Source organism: Camponotus vicinus, unplaced genomic scaffold (genome assembly GCF_025532165.1).
Source record: "Camponotus vicinus isolate PSW18456_S1 unplaced genomic scaffold, iyCamVici1.0 SCAF_8, whole genome shotgun sequence".
NCBI classification, from domain to species: Eukaryota; Metazoa; Arthropoda; class Insecta; order Hymenoptera; family Formicidae; genus Camponotus; species Camponotus vicinus.
The window spans coordinates 6726975-6749665 of record NW_028141980.1 but is presented as its reverse complement, the minus strand read 5'-3'; the positions used below and the strand labels follow the sequence as shown (position 1 = coordinate 6749665).

Sequence of the window (22691 nt, the reverse complement as noted above, 5' to 3'; positions counted from 1 at the left end):
CGAAAACAACGGTACCATAATGACCGAATTCGTCTCAGAGCAAAGATGTACGCGTTACGAGTGAATGGAAAAAAGGACACAAAGAAAGTTAAAGGTGTCAAGAGTAATGTTGTCGCGAGAACGATAACGTTTGACGATTACACACGGTGTTTAAACGAAGAAATTGAAATGACGCGTCAGCAGTCGTGTATACGATCTAAATTACATCAAGTATACACGATCTGCGAGACGAAAATTGCTCTGAGTCCGTACGACGATAAGCGGTATATCGTACCCGAAACCACCGATACGTTACCGTGGGGACATTATAGAATACCATTGTAAATAAATGTATATTTTGTTTATTATTAATTGTATATTTTGTACATAACCATGTATATATTTTTATATTTTATACATTTTATATATTTTTATATTTTAATAAATTTTATATTTTTTATACACATATTTTATATATTTTAATAAATATTTATAATACATTATTTTTATGTATCCAAGAGTTGTATGATTTATCCATTCCCAACCATTTCACGTATACGTCATCACCCTTTTCCCGCAAAATTTTTTCCACGAGATATACGTCGGGATTAGCGACGCATTGTAGTTCGTATTCGTAGAATCCTCCAGCGACGGGAATCCTCCACGCGAATCTTCGAGTATGAATGTCGCGGGATTAGTTTTCTGCACCTCGACAATCTTAAAATCTTCGGTCGTCCAATTAGGTGTGAAACCTTTTTCAAAGATGGTCTTGTATTTGCTCACGCGTACAGAATCGCCTACTTTAAATTTTGTCGGAGCCGCAATTTTTACGTTGCTATACACCGTATTTAAAAGTTTTTCGGCGATCGCTGGAGTGACGTCGGCAGGTCTCATACCGATGATGCGATGTTTTCGCGTATTGTACTCTGCAACGAGTCGAGATAGCTCGTCGATCCATTTGTAATTTCCGTTGAGCGTAAACATTTTCCACATATTGTTTTTCAAAGTACGGTTGAATCGTTCCACGACCGAGGCTTTCATAACGGAATATGTCGAGTAATGATTAATGTTGTGTTTCTTCATGAGTTTCTGCACACTCGCGTTGTAAAATTCTTTTCCTCTGTCGGTTTGAAAATTTTTCGGCCACCTTTTATCATCTCCAATAATCTTTGCGATCGTTTCGGACATTTCGTTTCCGCTCTTACTCTTGAGCGGTACGGCCCACGCGTACTTGCTCAACACATCGATAACTGTGAGTATGTATTTATGAACCTTGTTGAGTCGAGAGTACGAACGCATGTCGACCACGTCCGCCTGCCACAGATCGTCGTATCCGCGTACAATGATGCGTCTTCGTGGAAAATTTCTTCTCGCCGGAGCATGTAGTTCCTCGACTAGTTGTTGCTTTTCGGAGGTATTTTTCTTCTTTCGCACGTTTGATCGAGGCATAATTACTATTGCGATATTAGTATGTCTCGTTTACTGTGTCGAGTCAGATGTTGCATATCTCAGCACATTCTTTATCTCATCCATCATTATTCGTAGCGCTTGCACGTTTGTTTCGAGCGCGATAATTTTTCGCTCAATTTCTCCCTGTCGATCTCTCAAAAGTTTATCCACCTATCGTTTGTTGACGGCGTCAGTATCAGCTTCCGGTTGCGCCACGCGTTGAATCTTGCGCGATCTTGCGTCAAAGCCGGTAGTAGTCTGGCAGAGAGCGTTATCGCGAACGTAATTTCTCAATAATCCATTCCATTGATAGTACAAATTATTCGACGTTCCGAGCGATAATCCAAATTTATTAATCGACATTTCGGTACCGAGAACATTGACCGAATGACACGTATCGTCGACGCATAGTTTAATTTATAATAATGCCAGCCTCGCGAAGTTCTTCGATAATTGATAAGATTTCATTGTCGTGAGCATTGTTGCCGGCTCGACGTGAGGCGTCCAGCAATCGCAAACGATCTACCAATTCGTTGGGATCGTTCCAATGCACGTAATCGATCATGTTGTCGCTTAGCGTCATGGTGCGTCTATACCTCTTCCCACCTTTCTATCGGGGAATAATGGTGCAATTATATATTTGTACTTGTATCCTTTATTACTTTTAATAGGATTATTAACTTTGTTGTCACGTTTATGCGCATTTGTTGCTTTTAATATACTTTGATATTTATACAAATCGTCTTGAGTGTATTTTTTATGATTGGGAATATTTCTAAAAATCAAATCGTAGATACCTTCGGTTCCCGTATATTTTATTCCATCGATAATTATATTATCTTCCATGTCCACATCGAAACGTTTATCACCGAGCATCATTCCTTCGCTGGTAAATTTAACACCGTAGACGTAATATTTTTGCGCTAGTGGACCAAAATGATCTCGGAACGTTTTCTGACCTTCGGACGTTTCTAATTCATGTCGGACCGATGTTACAAACGAATCGGGCGTGGTCTCGTAAATTTCTTCGACGGATGGGGATGGCATTGTTTGACGCGGTTGTACTTTTATCGGAGTAGAAACAGTAGCCATAGAAAATTGTTTCCTTCGTTTTGATCGATTCGGTGTCGAATATATCGGCGAATCGTTTATCGGCATATTTATCCGTGCTCGCTCTATTCCTTGCTTTGACTCTTTTATTTTTTCCTCGTGCTTCTCTCCAAACGTTAAACTCAATGGCTCGATTTTCGGCGCATCAGATTCCACAGTATTTTCGACAAGCTGTTTTAAAGGTTCCGTAATTGGCTTAAATTGTCTTTCCAATGCAACGTCTTCCTCCATTTTACCAGTTTTCAAAGCGCGATATTTTTTGCGAATTGATTCGCTCGTTTTTGCAATCTCTCTCGCAATCTTTTCACGATCGCCGTTCATGATGCTCGATCGATGTGTCGATGACGACTGATCGCTTTACGGTATCGCGAAATCATTAAATCCTCTTCTATATCGTCCATTGATCAACATGCTGTCTTTATCAATGACTACGAAGCCATATTTGCGTTGCCAACATTTCTGACACAATGCGCGGAAATCGTCGTAAGACATGTCGGTATTTACATGATCGTTGTACACATGTTTCAAGTTTGTGCCGTCTTGTTTAAATAAAATCAAAAGATTCGCATTGTCGCGTATAAGATGCTTAGGTATCTTGGCGTACGTTTGACAAAGATAGAAACAGTCGACGCTCGAGTGTCGACCCATTGCAAAGTACTCTCTTGTCGTATCTTGCTTGTCGCATGCCACGTCATCAAAGATAAAGATGGAATTCGGAAGCGCCTCGCTCGGTGGAATGACATCGCTGTTATTAGAGAATGTAAAATAACCAATTTCGTCTATATGTGCTAGTAAATTTTCCAAGTATCTATATTTCGGTTGTTGAAGCGATTTCGAGTATACGTACACGTTCTCGAAACGTACACCGTACGGACTTTCTATCAAACTAATCAACACGTTTGTCTTACCGCAGTTTGAAGGGCCGCAAACGATACCACGTATAGTAGTCTGTAGCATGTTTCCATGCTTGTGTACTTTTTTCTCCGATATCAAGAGACACGGTAGTGTCTTGCGTCGAGTTCATCTCTCTAGCAAGACGCGCGCCGTGTCTCTTTACGCGAGACGGGAAATTGAGACCAGTTCAGATTATTTCATATTATTATATTACGATAACCGCTGAACGGATCGAGCTCTTATTAGGCTTAATCGATAGCTTATGTTCGAATTATATAGTAAAAGTGTCTTTATTTTTACTCTACGAGCTGTAGAAGTGGAAATATCGCGATATATAATTCTAAAATCGTGAAAATACGATTAAGAAACGTCCACGTCATCAAACAATATATATAGAACACAATTTGGCGTACGACTGCCGCTGTCGACACCAGATGGCGGAGGCGCTGGCGCCTGGCGCTTCGTAATTGACATATACATGTCAAATCAAGAGACACGGTAGTGTCTTGCGTCGATTATTGATATGAATAAATTGTTATCAATAAATTAATATATACATGTCAAACATATACATGTCAAATTATTATTGATATGAATAAATTGTTATCAATAAATTAATAATAATTACTTTTATTTACAGCAAAGTCATATTAATAAATAATATAATATAACATATTGAGAGAAAATAATCTTCTGCATAGTCATATAATTATGATTATATGATATTTCTACAATCATTCTTGACTATGCAGTAAATATATAAATCTATGATTGCAGAAATACTATATAATCAATTATGTGGCTACGCAGAAGATTCTCTCTCTCACATTATGTTATATTATTGTTGTATTATTTATTATTATGACTACGCTGCAAATATATAAACTTTTACATAATATGTACTACTATGGAATGATGCAACAGGAAATGGAAAAGAACCAGAAATAAAATGGTTTGTGATTTCAGAAACGGTGCACCATAAAAATATAAAACTTGTACTGTTAGTTAAAATTTCTACAAAGATTAATTTAACGTATAATAATAATTTTTAAAAACAACCCATTGGGGGTGAAATCTAATATTTCAGAAACGGTGCACCACAAAAATATAAAATCTGTACTGTTAGTTATGACTTGTAGAAAGACTAATTAAGCGTATAATAACAATTTTTAAAAACCACCCTGTTCGCGGATGAACGCGTCGTTACAAGAGGCGCGAAGCGACAAAGTTTTGCAGGAGAACACCACACGATCAAATAATAAAGACGAGCCACGACACGTAATTTTTTTGTGTTTTTTGGTTTTTTATTGCACGACACCACAATTATAATTTTAGAAAATATATATATATATATATATATATATATATATATATATATATATACAGTCTGAAAGTTAATCTTCTTTCAGATTACAGAGCGGTTTTTCACAGCGGTTTGATCGAAGCGGTTTTCCGAAGAACTATTAACGAAAAGAATAGCGAAAGTCCAAGTGAGCAAGCGGTCGAATACTGAAATAGCGGTTTAGCGAAGCGGTTGAGCGAAAAGTGCGGTGTAACGTAAAGTGCGAGACTTCAACTTGCTCGCGTGCGGTGCCCGTTATAAGGCGAGCGGAATTTTGGGCCCGTTGCGACGTGGCCCAATAATTTTTGTACTTTAGCGGTGACCTCATGGCGCCGCGTACAATTGGCCGCCGATGAGGCCTGACGTTGACAATTCTTTAATGCGCGCAACCTTTTTCTGTCAGCTGATTGGCAATCAGCTGATCGTGACGTATGGGTGCGCACGCCCATACGCTGATTTTGACGATGGTTGACATTGTTGTTGTCGATGTTTATGACACGCGTTTCTTATGTCTCAAAAAAATTAAAGATAATTCGAACGATCGAGTTTTTCTGGCGAATAGAGGTCTCGAGAAGTTTCTCGACGCCCGTTAATTTTGAATTCTAGAGTTATCGAACATTATTCGAAATATTTTAAGTACTTTAATTCGGGATGAATTTTATGATTTTCGAACATCCCGCCCGCCTCGTCAGTACATGACGAAATTTGCGAGTGTGTTCGTGTGCGGACAGGTGTCGCGAACGGTTCCATCGGTGAGTTGTTGATCGCGATCAATGAATGGAATGCGTGACGTAGTACAAAGACACGTGTTGTTCAGTTTATTCGTGTCTTTCGCGAGGATAGTATCGTGTGAATGTAATGAGATTTATACAGTGATGAATAATGAGAAAATGTACAGAGTGAATTTGTGAATAATCTCGCGATGCAGTGAAATGTGAAAGTGAACGTGAAATTGTGACGCAAGAGAGAGAACAGAAAAGAAAAAAAAAGAGACTGACGCGGCTCGCGGATCGCACATAATATTGAATGTGCCTGAATATAATTACATGTGATTAAGCGCGGTACGATTCCCGGAAATATGATACCGTGAAACATAATGTGAGTGAATATTATACAATGCGGATGAGACATTTACGAAAATTCGGAGTTTATAAGAGCTCACGAATCCGAGTGCGTTGGAGATGCGGCGGTATCGGCTCCTGGCAATAGGATGATCTTCGCGAGTGGCCGGACGAACTCCGAGGATGTTGTGCGCACGGTGACCACGCGTGTTACGCCGTCGTCTCCCGGGTGCAGTGCCGTGATTCGGGCGAGTGGCCACCGGGTTGGAGGTGTTGTCTTCGACCGCAGGAGGCACAGGTCGCCGACGCTTGGGCCGGTCTCGTTTTTCTGCCATTTCGGTCTGCAGGCTAGCGTCTGGAGATATTCGCGCGACCATCGTTCCCAGAAGTGATCGCGCATTTTTTGGAGAAGCTGCCATCGTGACAGCGTGTTATCTCTCTCGGTGGCAAGCGATGGCTCGGGGACGGAAGAGGAGCTCCGATCAGGAAGTGACCGGGTGTGAGAGCCGTCAAGTCGTCCGGATCGTCGGTCAGCGGTTGAAGCGGGCGCGAATTGAGGCACGCTTCCACCTGTGTGAGAAGAGTCGTCATCTCCTCAAAGGTGAGCGTTGCCTCGCCGATGACCCTTCGAAGGTGGTGCTTCGTCGACTTGACGGCTGCCTCCCAAAGTCCGCCAAAGTGAGGAGCTGCGGGCGGGTTAAACCGCCACCTTATGCCGTCTGAAGCTGCTGCCTTTGCGATGCGACGGCCGTCGGCAGTTGAGGCGCGATACATCTCTCGGAGTTCTCGGCTTGCTCCGATGAAGTTGGTGCCGCAGTCCGAGAACACCTCGTGGCAGAGTCCCCGTTTGGAAACGAAGCGACGGAAGGCAGCCAGGAACGCCTCAGCCGTGTAATCGGAGACAACCTCTAGATGAACTGCCTTGGAACTAAGACAGACAAAGACAGAGATGAAACCTTTGTTTGCTCGATGGCCTCGCCCCTTGCTGGTCCGGATGAGGATCGGACCGGCGTAGTCCACCCCGGTACGCAGGAATGGACGCGCCGGAGTCACTCGCTCCTGAGGGAGGTTGCCCATCAGTGGCTGCGGTACGGTGGCTCGCCATCGCGTGCACGTGACGCATCGATAGATGGATCTCTTGACGATGGCTCGACCTCGCGGGATCCAAAATCGTTGACGCAGTAGCCCGAGGGTGAGCTGCACTCCTCCGTGTAGAGTTCTACGGTGGCAGGAATCCACTAGGAGCCTTGCCAACCAGGAATCCGGCGGAATGATGATCGGGTGCCGTTCATCGTGAGACAGGATGGCGTGTTTGAGTCGGCCTCCGACTCGCATTACGCCGCTGACGTCGAGATGAGGACTCAACCTTGTGAGCGGGCTGCGTGGCAAGGCACGTTCCTTGCTCAGTGAGACTTCGGTGTGGTAGTGCAGTGCCTGTGCAGTTCGAACCCATCGTAGAAGTGCGTCTTCGATCTCGTGTGGCTCGAGAGTTTGTGCGGTGTCAGCGGGGTTGTGCGTCCTCTGAACGGTTTTTTGTCGCCATCGAAGACTCCAAGCCGTCACCCTGAGCAGCCGGTGCAGCGACGAAAAGCGGAGAAGGATGTCTGGCTCGGTGATGGCCTTGCCGACGGCGTTGAGCGAGCTGACGGCTCGTTGCTCCGGCAGTTCCGCGTCTGGCAAGACGCAGTCGTTGCTTGGCCAAAGTGCTTCGCTACCCAGCAGCCAGGATGGTCCTGTCCACCAAAGCGGATGGCCGATCAAGTCACCCGGTTGGATTCCTCGGGAGGCGCAGTCGGCCGGATTGTCCTTTCCTGGCACATGCCGCCATCGAGCTTCGGGCAGTTGGACCTGGATCTGTGACACCCTGTTTGCCACGTAGGTCTTCCAGCGGGAGGCGTGTCCCTGGATCCAGCTCAGCGTGACCCTGGAGTCAGACCACAGGAAGACTGGTGCTGTGGACAGACCTAGAAGGGTGCGCGTGTGAAGAGTGAGATTCGTCAATAGAGTGGCCGCGCACAACTCGAGTCGCGGCAATGATACTGGCTTCACAGGAGCGATTTTGCCCTTGGCAGCCAGCAAGTGAAGTGCGGTGTGATCTCCAGTGATGGAGCGGAGGTACACCACCGCGGCATATCCTCGCTCCGAGGCGTCGGCGAACCCGTGGAGTTCGACCTGTGCGTGCGGTCCGTCGCTGCCTAACCAGCGAGAGACCCTGATCTCGTTCAGGTGCGGAAGATCGGAGAGGAGGTTCCTCCAGGATAAGGCGTCTGCCGACGGAAGAGGAGCGTCCCAGTCCAACTTCTTCAACCAGGCGGACTGGATTAGTATTTTGGCTCGCATTGTGACTGAAGTGAGCCACCCTAGGGGATCAAACAGTCTTGCGGTTTCGGACAGGACGCGTCTTTTTGTGAGTTCAGTGAAGTAACGCGGTTGTACCGAGAAAGTGAAGTGATTACTGGCCGGGTGCCAGTGAAGACCCAGTGTCGCGTGGCTTTCGTGTGACCACGAGTGCGGTGAGCTGGTGAGCCGGTGCGGGACTCCAGCCAGAATGCTGGTGTTGTTGGCCGCCCACTTCCGAAGCGGAAACCCGTCCGCCATGCAGAGACTGTGTAGCTCCCGCTGCAATGTGGTGGCCTCCGAGATGGTGCTCGCTCCGGTGACGACGTCGTCCACGTAAGTATCGCGGCGCAGCGCGACAGCTCCACGCGGATATCGCCGACCCTCGTCGTCGGCGAGCTGGCGTAGGGTCCGTATGGCGAGAAATGGCACGCACGCCATACGTGACCGTTCGTAGGCGGTATTCACGGACGTCGTCGGCGGCACGGTGCCGCCAGAGAATCCGTTGGTAGTCGCGGTCCTCCGGGTGGATGAGGATTTGGCGGTACATTTTTTCCATGTTCGTCACGAAGACATGGCGGTGCCAGCGCCAACGGAGGAGCACGTCGGCGAGAACTGGCAGGAGGTTGGTGCCCGTCAGCAGATTGACGTTGAGAGAGGTGCCCGAGGTCGTGAGCTGTGAGCCGTTGAACACGACCCTGAGCTTCGTTGTTGTGCTCGTTTCCCGCAGCACTCCGTGATGCGGTAAGTAGCACTTAGCGGTGTCTTCTTGTTCGGATGAGGTGTTTACGATCTCCATATGTTGCAGGTCTTCATACTCCTGCATGAAGCCGCGGTAAAGATCGCCGAATCGAGCGTCCTTTGAGCAGCGGCGCTCCATGGCGTGGAGCAGACGTTCGGCTGGCTTGCGGGTCTCAGTGAGAGAGGGCGGTGCTCCAGTGAACGGCAGCCTAACAACGTACCGTCCGGTGTTGGTGCGTGTGTGCTCGCGGGTGAAGAGGTCTTCGCACCTCTTCTCTTCGGCGGTGAGAGCGACGGGAGCGGCGGTCTCTCTTTCTTGCTCCCAAAACAGTTGCACCAGGTCGTTCAGCTGGTGATCGACCGAACATTGGTGGGTATTTTGGCTGCTCTGGGTCGTGGCCCTGTTACCTCCTGACAGGATCCAGCCGAGTGAGGTTCGCTGCGCGATGGGCTCGTCCTTGCGCCCCTTGCGAAGACCATCTTGAAGGATGGCGGAGTACACGTCCGCGCCGAGCAGTAATTCGATGGGGTCTCGGTCGAGGTACTGCGGATCCGCCAGAGAGAGACCGCGAATGTGTGGCCAGGTGATGGTACTTCGCACGATGGGACCCTGGTACGTCGAGAGGCGCGGAAGGACGTATGCCATGACTGGAAGCTCCCGTCACTCCAGAGACGAGGCTCAGGGATAGCCTTCCGCGAGTTGCTCCGGATGCTCCTCCAATCCCGGCGATGACCATCGAGGAGCGGATCCGCAGCAGACACAAGCGTTGCGCCAAGGTCTCGTAGACCAGAGAGACTTCCGATCCCTGGTCGATCAGCGCGCGAACGTCTTGAGGCCTCCCCAGGTGATCCGTGATAGTGACGCGTGCGGTGGCGAGGAGGATCGCCTTGCGGTCTGACGCGACACGTTTGGCCGATAATGAGCTCGCTCCGTCGGATGGTGCGTATGCGTCGTGGAGTAGTGTGTGGTGTCGTGACTTGCACGTGAAGCAAGTCTTCATAGACTGACATTTGGCCAGGAAGTGATTGCCAAGACAATTAAAGCACAGTTTGTTTGCTTCTACGAAGTTCTTTCTGTCGCTCGCGGTTTTCGACTTGAACTCCGTGCATTGCATGAGGGAGTGCTTGCCCTTGCATGCGGCGCACGTCGAGGAGTCGGATGTGCGTTTCACAAAATGCGATTTCGCGGATCTGGAAGTTCCTCCGGATTTCGCAACAGAGTTCGTCTGCACGGCGTTTAGTTTGAGGATCTGCTTTGAAATGAAGTCCATCAGCACGGCATTACTCGGCGGATCGACGGAATCGCGTATGGAGGACTCCCATTCCATCCGAGTTAGCGGATCGAATCGTTCGACGAGCAAGTGATTGAAAAGGTCCATCCCGTGCGTGGCAATGGGCCTATCGATGCTCTCCTGAGCGTTGATGGCAGTATTCGTGGCGGCGTTATAAATGCGACTTAGCTCGTCGGCGGTTGCGGCTTTCATTCTTGGCACGGCGGTATAAGCAGCGAAGTTGGTGCGAATGAGTTCCCGCTTATTCTCGTAATGCGAGCTCAGAATCGTCCACGCCCGCTCATAGTTGCCCCCGACAATTGGTAATGACCGGATTAATTTTTCCGCAGGACCTTGCAAGCTAGTACGGAGGTAATGCAGCTTCTCTACGTTGGAGACTGACGGATTATGGACAGGAAGATATCGCGGAACGCTGGCCAATCTCCGTACGCGCCAGAGAACGTCTGGAGCTTTATCCGCGGCAACGATGTCTTGAGCGCGTGCTCCTGGTGAGCCTCGGTCTTGGGCGCGCTGGACGGCTCGCTTTTGAGTTTGTTCGCGTACCCGACTAACGTGCTCCGCTGTGTTACGTAAGTAGATTCCGCGATATCAATGAAATCTGCCTTTGCGTACTCACTCTCGAAATATTTATCTTTCAGCGCTGTCCTGATGAGTTTGTGCTGGGCCTCGAACTTGTTCCACAGCGTCTCGAGGAGATGTAGGCGAGCTTGGATGGCTTCGGCGGTGATATTCGAGACGCCCATCTTACGCAGATTGTCCACTGAGTGAGACATTCGCCCGTGGATGTCGCTCTGTGCTTCGAGCAACGCCTTCAAGTCGACACTCATTTTTACCAATTGTCTTTTTGTTCAGGTTCGCGCACTGGACGACACACGTGAATTTCACCCACGAACTGCGTATGCGGATGATACTCCGGCTCGAAGGACCAGAAAATGTTCGCGGATGAACGCGTCGTTACGAGAGGCGCGAAGCGACAAAGTTTTGCAGGAGGACACCACATGATCAAATAATAAAGACGAGCCACGACACGTAATTTTTTTGTGTTTTTTGGTTTTTTATTGCACGACACCACAATTATAATTTTAGAAAATATACATATACATACAGAGTCTGAAAGTTAATCTTCTTTCAGATTACAGAGCGGTTTTTCACAGCGGTTTGATCGAAGCGGTTTTCCGAAGAACTATTAACGAAAAGAATAGCGAAAGTCGAAAGTGAGCAAGCGGTCGAATACTGAAATAGCGGTTTAGCGAAGCGGTTGAGCGAAAAGTGCAGTGTAACGTAAAGTGCGAGACTTCGACTTGCTCGCGTGCGGTATCCGTTATAAGGCGAGCGGAATTTTAGGCCCGTTGCGACGTGGCCCAATAATTTTTGTACTTTAGCGGTGACCTCATGGCGCCGCGTACAATTGGCCGCCGATGAGGCCTGACGTTGACAATTCTTTAATTGTCATGCGCGCAACCTTTTTCTGTCAGCAGATTAGCAATCAGCTGATCGTGACGTATGGGCGCGCATGCCCATACGCTACGCTGATTTTGACGACGGTTGACATTGTCGTTGTCGATGTTTATGATACGCGTTTCTTATGTCCCCAAAAAATTAAATATAATTCGAACGATCGAGTTTTTCTGGCGAATACAGGTCTCGAGAAGTTTCTCGACGCCCGTTAATTTTGAATTCTAGAGTTATCGAACATTATTCGAAATATTTTAAGTACTTTAATTCGGGATGAATTTTATGATTTTCGAACACACCCCTTGGGGGTGAAATCTAATATTTCAGAAACGGTATACCACAAAAATATAAAACCTGTGCCGTTAGTTAAGGTTTCTACAAAGACTAATTAGCGTATAATAATAATTTTTAAAAACCACCCCTTAGTGGTGAAATCTAATATTTCAGAAACGATGCACCACAACAATATAAAACCTGTACTATTAGTTATGACTTGTAAAAAGACTAATTAAGTGTATAATAACAATTTTTAAAAACCACCCTTTGGGGGTGAAATCTAATATTTCAGAAACGATGCACCACAAAAATATAAAACCTGTACTATTAGTTATGACTTGTAGAAAGACTAATTAAGCGTATAACAATTTTTAAAAACCACCCCTTGGGGTGAAATCTAATATCAGAAACGGTATACCACAAAAATATAAAACCTGTGCCGTTAGTTAAGGTTTCTACAAAGACTAATTTAGCGTATAATAATAATTTTTAAAAGCCACCCCTTGGGGGTGAATATTTCAGAAACGGTGCACCACAAAAATATAAAATCTGTACTGTTAGTTATGACTTCTAGAAATACTAATTAAGCGTATAATAACAATTTTTAAAAACCACCCCTTGGGGGTGAAATATAATATTTCAGAAACGGTGCACCACAAAAATATAAAACCTGTACTATTAGTTATGACTTGTAGAAAGACTAATTAAGCGTATAATAACAATTTTTAAAAACCACCCCTTGGGGGTGAAGTCTAATATTTCAGAGACGTAGAGTCACAAAAATATAAAACCTATGCCGTTAGTTGAGGTTTCTACAAAGACTAATTTAGCGTATAATAATAATTTTTAAAAACCACCCCTTGGAGATGAAATCTAATATTTTAGAAACGGTGCACCACAGAAATATAAAACCTGTACTGTTAGTTATGACTTGTAGAAAGACTAATTTACCGTACAGTAACAATTTTCAAAAATAAAATATTATCCCTAAAAATAATTTAGTAATATTTCCCCCCAAAAAATAATTTACAGGAAGCATATAAAATTTGACAAAAAGATGTGAAATCCCTCTAAAAAAAACCTTGCAAAGGTAAAAAAAAATACGCCAAGTACATAAAAAATATTTCGCTTTGTATACAACAAAACGTTTAATAAAAAAAATGTCCCTAAGAATAATTTACAAAAATTATCCCCCAAAAATTAATTTGTAGAAAGGATATAAAATTTTACAAAAAGATGTGATATTCCTCTAAAAAAAAAAACCTTACAAAAGTTAAAAAGATATGCCAAGTACATAAAAAATATTCTATCTTATATGCAACAAAATGTTTAATGAAAAAAGTCCTAAAAATAATTTATAATAATTTTCCCTTACAAAACCATATTTCTGAAAAACAAAACCTCAACAAATAATTATCATAAAAAAATATAAAAAAATAAAATATCAAAACTAAATAGGAAATCAATAATTACTATTAGCCAAGTACCTAAGAGCAATTTGCAAATTTGATATAATACTTGCCATGAAATCAATTTTACATTGTAGAAATATTATACATAAATTCTCCCTAAAAAATTAAAACGCATTTTATATTTATTCAGACAAACTTGATTTTTAAAATATTTAAAATCAACACTAAATGAGAATTAGGATTCTTTTAATTCCTAAAACATTTTTTATATAATGTATATAATTTAAGAAAAAAACGTTTTACGCAAGTTTTAAATCGCACAGTCTTTAAATCGAAGTAAGTTATGAAAACTTGGCGTGCCCGGATCGTTTACATTATAAACAAATATATCCCCAATAAAATGTAAAATCTTAGACATTATACAATTAAATATTAAATCTGTGCTTGATTACGATCCGGGCACGCCGTTTTCATAACTTACTTCGATTTAAAGACTGTGCGATTTAAAACTTGCGTAAAACGTTTTTTTCTTAAATTATATACATTATATAAAAAATGTTTTAGGAATTAAAAGAATCCTAATTCTCATTTAGTGTTGATTTTAAATATTTTAAAAATCAAGTTTGTCTGAATAAATATAAAATGCGTTTTAATTTTTTAGGGAGAATTTATGTATAATATTTCTACAATGTAAAATTGATTTCATGGCAAGTATTATATCAAATTTGCAAATTGCTCTTAGGTACTTGGCTAATAGTAATTATTGATTTCCTATTTAGTTTTGATATTTTATTTTTTTATATTTTTTTATGATAATTATTTGTTGAGGTTTTGTTTTTCAGAAAAATGGTTTTGTAAGGGAAAATTATTATAAATTATTTTTAGGACTTTTTTCATTAAACATTTTGTTACATATAAGATAGAATATTTTTTATGTACTTGGCGTATTTTTTTAACCTTTGTAAGGTTTTTTTTTAGAGATATAAGTATGTGCAGAGAAGGAACATCTAACATTTGGATCGAAGCTAATGATGCTCAAGTTAAGAAAAAACAATGGCCTAGAGGTGGTAAAAATGTTTGTTTACTTTTCCTACGAAGAATGTCTAATAAGTAATATATAAATATATCCAATATGATAAAATTAATAATTTAAATATCTGTAGTAGGCAAGAAAGACCGTCACATTTTGAAAAAGTATGACGGGGGGTTTATTTAAAAATGTATAATAAATACGTACTATAAAAAAATAATATTCATAAAAAATTTATAAAATATATAATGCATACATTTTTAATACATAAAAAGTGATATTCTTAAAAAATACATTTAAAGAAAAGTTAAACTTAAATATCTGTAAAAAACGATCATATAATATTTAAATATCTATAGTAAGCAAGCGAGATCGTCACACATTTTGATATATTATGACGGGGGTGGTGGTGGGTTTATTTAAAAATGTTTAATAAATATTATGAAATATAATAATTATCAAAAATTAAATTTAAAATACATAATTTTTTATACAAAAAGAAGTGATATCCCTAAAAAAATACCTTTTAAAAAAAGGTAAAGAAAAAGCGTCGAGTTCATCTAAGAACCGTCTCACAAAAAATAGCTATCACAAAAAGTAGCTATCTTTATGTAAAAAATTAACTCTAAAAAATTTTCACAAAAAATAGTTATCTAAAAATTGTTTCACAAAAAATATTCACAAAAAATAGCTATCACAAAAAATAGTTATCTTTATGTAAAAAATTAATTCTAAAAAACTGTTTCACAAAAATTCACAAAAAATAGCTATCACAAAAAATAGCTATCTTTATGTAAAAATTTAACTGTAAAAAAATTGTTTCACAGAAATCGTTATTTTTATGTAAAAAATATTTTTACAAAAAATACTTATATTAATTATAAAAAATTGCGTCAAGTTGGGGTGCAATTTCACTTTAAGTTTGTTAGTGTTATAAAATTTTATACATATGTGCTTTTATATAATCCGCTGCTGACAAATAGGTAGTAGTTCCATTTAAAATCTATTACATTTTTGTCATAAAGAAGAATATTTTTGTTAGAGTTGAATCAATTTTTTAAAATAAAAGATTACGTCAAATGATTTTTAAATTTTCTAGAAAATTAAAATAAGATTAAAAAAACTTGTTTAAAAATTAAAAATTCAAAAAAATGAAAGATTACGTCAATAATTTTTCAATCTTCTACAAAAATAAAATAAAAGAACAAATTTTTTTAAAAATTAAAAATGAAAAAAAATATAAATTAAAAAAATTTTAAATAAAAAAACTCGGCGCTACCTAGTAATTATTGAAATAATGTTAATATGTAATTGTTCATTTATTATTATTGCCAATCAAATTGGTAGCGCGCCGAGTTTTTTTATTTAAAATTTTTTTAATTTATCTTTTTCCATTGCGTACCGCTCAACATGTTGCTGGGATTTTGCGAAGATTATAAACGCGTTGTGATTAAGGCTCGTCACGAATTGATTCTGATACGTTCGCGCAACGATAATAATTGTCTATTCGGACATCCATTGTCGGAAGCAGAGATTGAATTACTCAAGATACAGTGGCGTATGTCTCATGTAATATTGAACGAGATTAATAAATTGTCGATGTTGCGAATGTTGGAAAGCGGACGATACTTGAACATGAGTTTCCGATCTTGGGATCTATACGAATTTCTTCTGCTACATAGCACGACTAAGCATTCGTGGACCGTGAAAGCCACCTCCCAGCTAGAGAAACCACGATACGTGATCTTTGCACTGCAAACTGGTAAAAAGAATTCAGTGTCACAAGATGTTACATTATTCGATGATTGCAAATTGACCAACGTTAAACTCTATTTAAACTCGGAATTTTATCCCTACGATGATTTAAATTTAGATTTTGAAAAAAATAGATTCGCCGTCCTATTCGACATGTGCTCTCGTTTTCGCAAATCTTATTACGGATGCGATAACAGCACCACGCTATTAACCATTTCAAAGTTTCTACATTGCGGTCCTCTCGCGGTCATTGATTGCTCGCGACAAAACGAGTCTGTCAAAACTGCTACCGTGGACGTGAGAATAGAGTTTGAATGCAGGGAAAATATACCGGCGAATACTACCGCCTATTGTCTCATCTTGCACGATCGGGTTGTCGAATATAAATCCATTGACCAATGTAGTCCGCAAAATTACATAAGTCAGCAAATATCCCCTCCATTGCATATGAAAAAAATATATAAAAGATTGAGATGTTTGAGGATCGACATCAGTCTGCGATCGGATCTTGTCATCATGGCTGTGCCAACGTTTGTGGATCTACAAGAATTTATCGTTGGGAAAAATTTTGTTGTGAAGGAAGCTGCGGTTCTGAGGAAGGGATCCGTACTTTCTCATTACATTTTTACATGTCCCGAACCATGGCACACGCTCACAAAATCTGAGAGATGTCAGGTTTTATGGCTGATGAAAAATCACCATGGATTATCGTGGAATGATGGACACGTTTCATATTGGAAATCGAAACGTTTAATTACGACGGCGGTGATGGGTGCAACGGGGGAGGATGATGATGCGTCACCTCTCGTGTACGTTAAAGGGCACGAAAAACGGAAATGGTTAGCCGATATACTGGACAATGATGCGAGAAACGATGTGATTATCGAAACTTTGGATGCAGACTATGAGGATGTAGCTTCTTTAAATAAGTTAGATGTTAAGAATACTGTGCGTTGTGAAAATCATGTAAAAAATTGCGCTTTACAAAATGTATTTAAGATTTATAATTGGTGGTTGAAACATCATGATAATGATTCATCGAATCCATATTTATAATAAATTGATGATGCGATATACTTTTATCGTCTTTCTCATTCTCTCCTTTCTTTCCTCATCTCTATCTATGTACGTGTGCAGTATCGTGTTTCCGTACATGACACAGCTGCCACAGATATTGTATTTCGATACTACATTGTGGTACATGATAAATCATTTAAATATTTGATAATTGGATATAGTTTTGCGTTCGATAGCTGTTGATTTCCGTTCAACGGTCGTTCGACGAGCGTTCGTTTCCGTTCGATGACCGTTCATTTCCGTTCGACGAGCGTTCGTTTCCGTTCGACGGGCGTTCGATGACCGTTCATTTCCGTTCAACGGGCGTTCGTTTCCGTTCGACAGTCGTTCGATGACCGTTGGACAGCCGTTCAACGGGCGTTCGTTTCCGTTCGACGGGCGTTCAATTACCGTTCGATAGCCGTTGGACAGTCGTTCGTTTCCGTTCGATGACCGTTCAATTACCGTTCGATAGCCGTTCGTTTCCGCTCAATAACCGTTCAATTACCGTTCGATGACCGTTCGACGGTCGTTCGTTTCCGTTTGACAGGCGTTCATTTCTGTTCAATTGTCGTTCGATGACCGTTCAATTGTCGTTCGATAGCCGTTCGATGGGCGTTCATTTCCGTTTGATGACCGTTCGACGGTCGTTCGTTTCCGTTCGACGGGTGTTCGACAGTCGTTCGATGACCGTTTAATTACCGTTCGAGCAGGGTTGACACATTATATTATAATGTTATATTATATCATGCTAATTTGCATGGGAACATGCATACTTTTGTCTTACGACGAGTTTTTGGTAAAGCGATAATGATACATCCCTATTCTAAAGTTTCATGTCGAGACGACTGTCTCCTCACAAAGTTGCAATATGATAATATTAATATTATATTATATACCATGCTGAGTTTCATGGGACCGCGCTACTTTTGTCTTACGACGCGTTTTTGATATGGTGATAATGCCACATCTCTACTATAAAATCTCGTGCCGAGACCTCGTTCTCTCATCAGAAAGTTGTTGACAGTGCGCGAGTCGAGAAGTACGTGTTAAAAAATTAAATTAAAAAAAATGGATCAAACGAATATTTACCCCCAATGGAAAAGAGCATTTTTTGACATCCTATGCATAGTATTTATGAAGTTGACGTTCCTGTGGAATGTAAGTATCGTTTTTGTGAATATTTTGTAAAAAATTGTGTATTTATATTAATTATATTTTTTAAATAAATTTTTGTGTAGTTCTAGGACCAGGTGGAAATTCCCGGGGTCATCAATATTGAGCGTCGACGCTGGATGCGGGCGGTGCGCCAGACCGAGAGGGAGGACTTCTCCTATATGTGGGGCGACACCCCGGAGAGTCGCCATCACCAGGTCGAAGATATTTTCGACCTGCGGCGGCTCTTCGGGGAAGAGCCCTACGATAACATAGAAGAAGAACAGTGGATACAAGAAGATTGGAACATAGAAGAAGAGGAAGAGGAGCAGGAGCAGGAAGAAGAGGAACAGGAGGAGGAGAGAGAAAAGGAGGATGGGGAAAGAGAAGAGGAGAATGAGGAGTAGGAGGAGGAGGAGGAAAGAGGAGTGGAGGAACAGGAATGCATTGATAGATGTAAGTGTTTTTTTTTTCTTTTTATAAATCTTATTGTAATATATTTCTATTAACGCAGCATCTTTTTTCTGTTCCAGGAGCGGCCTCCGCCTTAGCCCGGCGCACCCCCCAATATATATATTTTTATATTTTATTATATTTTTTTTATTATTATATTTTTTAAATTTTATATCTTTTATTATTATATATTATATATTAAGCACATACACACACACACACACACACACATAAATGTATTTACACACACACACATTTTAAAATAAATTTTATATTTTAATTTAAAAAAAAAAAGTATTTATTTACGCGCCTCTCCTTGCGCTCCCATCCCTTGCGTCTCTATCTCTCTTGCGCTAGTTGTAAGTATAGCGATATCTTCGTTGCGTTCTCTCTCGCGCGTTAGTTGTAAGTCTCACGATATCTTCGTTCTCTCTCGCACGCGTTGTTCTCGCAATATCGTTTTCTCTCGCGCGTTAGTTGTAAGTCTCGCGATATCTTCGTTCTCTCTCGCACGCGTTGTTCTCGCAATATCGTTCTCTCTCGCACGCGTTGTTCTCGCGCTATTATCGTTCTAAGTCTCGCGATATTATAGTTCTCTTTCGTATGCGTTCTCTTTGCGCTATCGTTCTCTCTCGCACGCGTTATTCTTGCAATATCGTTCTCTTTCGTACACGTTGTCTCGCGATATTATCGTTTTCTCTCTTTCATATGCTCGTCGCTATCACTCACTCACTCACTCACTTACCTTTGCGTCGTCCTTCTCCCACCTATGCAGCATCTTACAGTGTGTCGTCCTTGTCCCACGTTGACGCCATCCTTGTCATACATTGGTCATCCTTGTCACACGTTGATGCCATCCTTGTCGCACTGTCCTCTTCACACACTTAGCGCTATCCTTTTCCCACACGTAGCGCTATCCTTCTCACACCACCGTCTTCTTTCCGCGGATCCCCCTTCCCCGCGCGGACCCCCTCGTCCATCGCTCGCGCCGCGGATCCCCCCTACCCGCGCGGACCCGCTCGTCCATCGCTCGCGCCGCGATTCCCCCTTCCCCGCGCGGACCCCCTCGTCCATCGCTCGCGCCGCGGATCCCCTCTACCCGCGCGGACCCCCTCATCCATCGCTCGCGCCGCGATTCCCCCTACCCGCGCGGACCCCCTCGTCCATCGCTCGCGCCGCGGATCCCCCCTACCCGCGCGGACCCGCTCGTCCATCGCTCGCGCCGCGATTCCCCCTTCCCCGCGCGGACCCCCTCGTCCATCGCTCGCGCCGCGGATCTCCCCTACCCGCGCGGACCCCCTCGTCCATCGCTCGCGCCGCGATTCCCCCTACCCGCGCGGACCCCCTCGTCCATCGCTCGCGCCGCAATTCCCCCTTCCCCGCGCGTGACATCACTCCCGCGCACTTGACGTCACCCCCCCCCGCGCACGTGACGTCATCCCCCCGCACGTTACGTCATCCCCGCACGTCACCCCCCCGCGTGACGTCATCCCCCGCATGTGACGTCACCCCCCGCGTGACGTCACCCTTCGCCGCGGTTCCCCCCCTCGCACCTCACCCACCCTCGGAGGACCTGCGTTAGAACCGGCCTAGTATCACTACTAATATTTTATTAATTAATACAAAATCTGTATTATCATTTACACATCATATTTTTCATTACATTACTTTACATTTACATTATACTTTTCATTTTTTCAGATTAATATTTTGAAACTATTGGGTGGAAGTAATCCAGATGTAATGATATGAAATATATTAAAAAAGCTATTAACAAATTCTTTAGCTCAACAATTTAGTTGGGTTGGCACAAAAGCTAAAAGTAGCTTTAAAGATTTGAGACTAGCAAATATAATCACACGTAAGTTCACTTTATATAATATAATTGTATAATGTATAATTGATATTTTAATATATTTTGAAACATGTACTTTTTTTTGTATTATAGAAGCTGTTCGTACAGTTTATAACCAAACTACTGATGCTGAAATCAGTAATTCAATATCCAAATGGCTTACTCAAGGTACTCTAAGAACGCAAAGAGGAAGGTATGTTTATTATTTATAACCGAGAATAATAAATTATTTATTCATTTCTAGACAATAATTAATATGATTATTCATTTCTAGGCAATGTGCAAATGACAATGATTAAAAAGTATATAATAATATTAAAGAAAAATATTAAAATATTCACGTATTATATGTTGCAAAATATTAAGATATTTTAAAATGTTATTTCGAACATATATAAATATAATATATAATATATGTGGTATGTTAAAAAATATTGATATTTTAAAATATGTTATTTTAAATATAAAATAAATGTATGGCAGAAACAATAAAACTCATATTTCTTATTAAATTGCTTTATTTTTTTTAATACATAATATATAATTACAGTGAAAGATAGTAATTTCACACATTACCACCGATGTCATATATTGGATACTTCAAATTTCAATGTATATAATATTGTGAATACAGATAAATAATATGTCATCTATATACTGGGTGTTAAAAAAGTCTGGACGCGGTCGAATATCTCGATAAGGAAGAGTTTTACTAGAAAGTGTTTCAGACAAAAGTTGTATGGCTTCGAGGGGGACATAACATGGTACCATTGGTTTGATCTTGAAGAGTTATTTGAAGGTCACCTTCAATTTCTTAAATGGAACCCTCTATTTTTTATTGCATATTCTTGTAGCTTATCTCGAGGGCTTTCCAAAACACTATAATAAAATATTTTTCCCTCAAGTACTTTTTGAATTATAAGGCTTGAAATCATTTCTTAATTTTACATCTACCGTAAAATATCTTGTAAAATATTCATTTTTCGATTATCTTACCATACTTTTATGTACAAAATAATGAGAGGAATCAATTGGTGTAAAGAAAACACATAATTGTTTCGAAAGAAAAAATGTAATTTGCAATTAACAATTACATTTTTTTTCGAAACAATTATGTGTTTTCTTTACACCAATTGATTCCTCTCATTATTTTGTACGTAAAAGTATTAAGGTAAGATAATCGAAAAATGAATATTTTACAAGATATTTTACGATTTATGTAAAATTAAGAAATTATTTCAAGCCTCATAACTCAAAAAGTACTTAACGAAAAGGTACTTAATTATAGTGTTTTGAAAAGCTCTCGAGATAAGCTGTAAGAATATGTAAAAGCATATAGGGTGTCCCATTTAAAAAGTTGGACGTGACCTTCACGTGACCTTCAGGTGATTCTTCAAGATCAAACTAATGGCACCATCTTATGTCCCCCTCGAAGCCATGCAACTTTTGTCTGAAACACTTTCTAGTAAAACTCTTCCTTATCGAGATATTCGACCGTGTCCAGACTTTTTTAACACCCAGTATATTCACAATATTATTTATATATTGAAATTTGAAGTATCTAGTATATGACATGTCAGTGGTAATGTGTGAAATTATTATCTTTCACTGTAATGTTGATATTTTATTGCAATGTTCCTGAGGCTACACATTTCAATGTTGCTGTAATGTTTTATTGTAATGTTCCTGAGAACACACATTTCAATGTTGCTGCAATGTTTCATTGCAATGTTTCCTTGGGCGGACATTTCAACGTTGATGCAAGCTTGCAGTAATGTTGCAGAACATTTCGCAACTTCCGTGCAATGTTCCAATGTTTCAGTGTTAGGTCTATGCAACGTTTCTGCAATCTTTCGGTGCTGTATGGGTAACTTCTAGTCGATTTCAAATATCAACGACATTAAATGTATCAGATAAAGGTGTCCAAGATGACATTAGAAATCTCAATGAAGGTTAATTTATTTTATTATTTCTTATTCATAACCGTATTGAGTTGTTTAGTGCTTAAAATGAAATAAATATCTATGGATTAGTTTTTA

General features: G+C 41.2%; 1 protein-coding gene across 1 annotated transcript; it reads right to left on the bottom strand.

Annotated features, from left to right (window-relative positions):
• Nucleotides 1-6183: 6183 nt before the first annotated feature.
• LOC145976364 (uncharacterized) lies at nt 6184-11032 on the bottom strand. Its single transcript, XM_083107427.1, has 4 exons — nt 10822-11032; nt 9531-10765; nt 8757-9457; nt 6184-8692 (listed from the first exon to the last, which is right to left on the bottom strand). Exons 1-4 carry the CDS (start codon nt 11030-11032, stop codon nt 6184-6186), a joined length of 4656 nt encoding a protein of 1551 aa, XP_082963553.1.
• Between the last annotated feature and the right edge of the window lie 11659 nt (nt 11033-22691).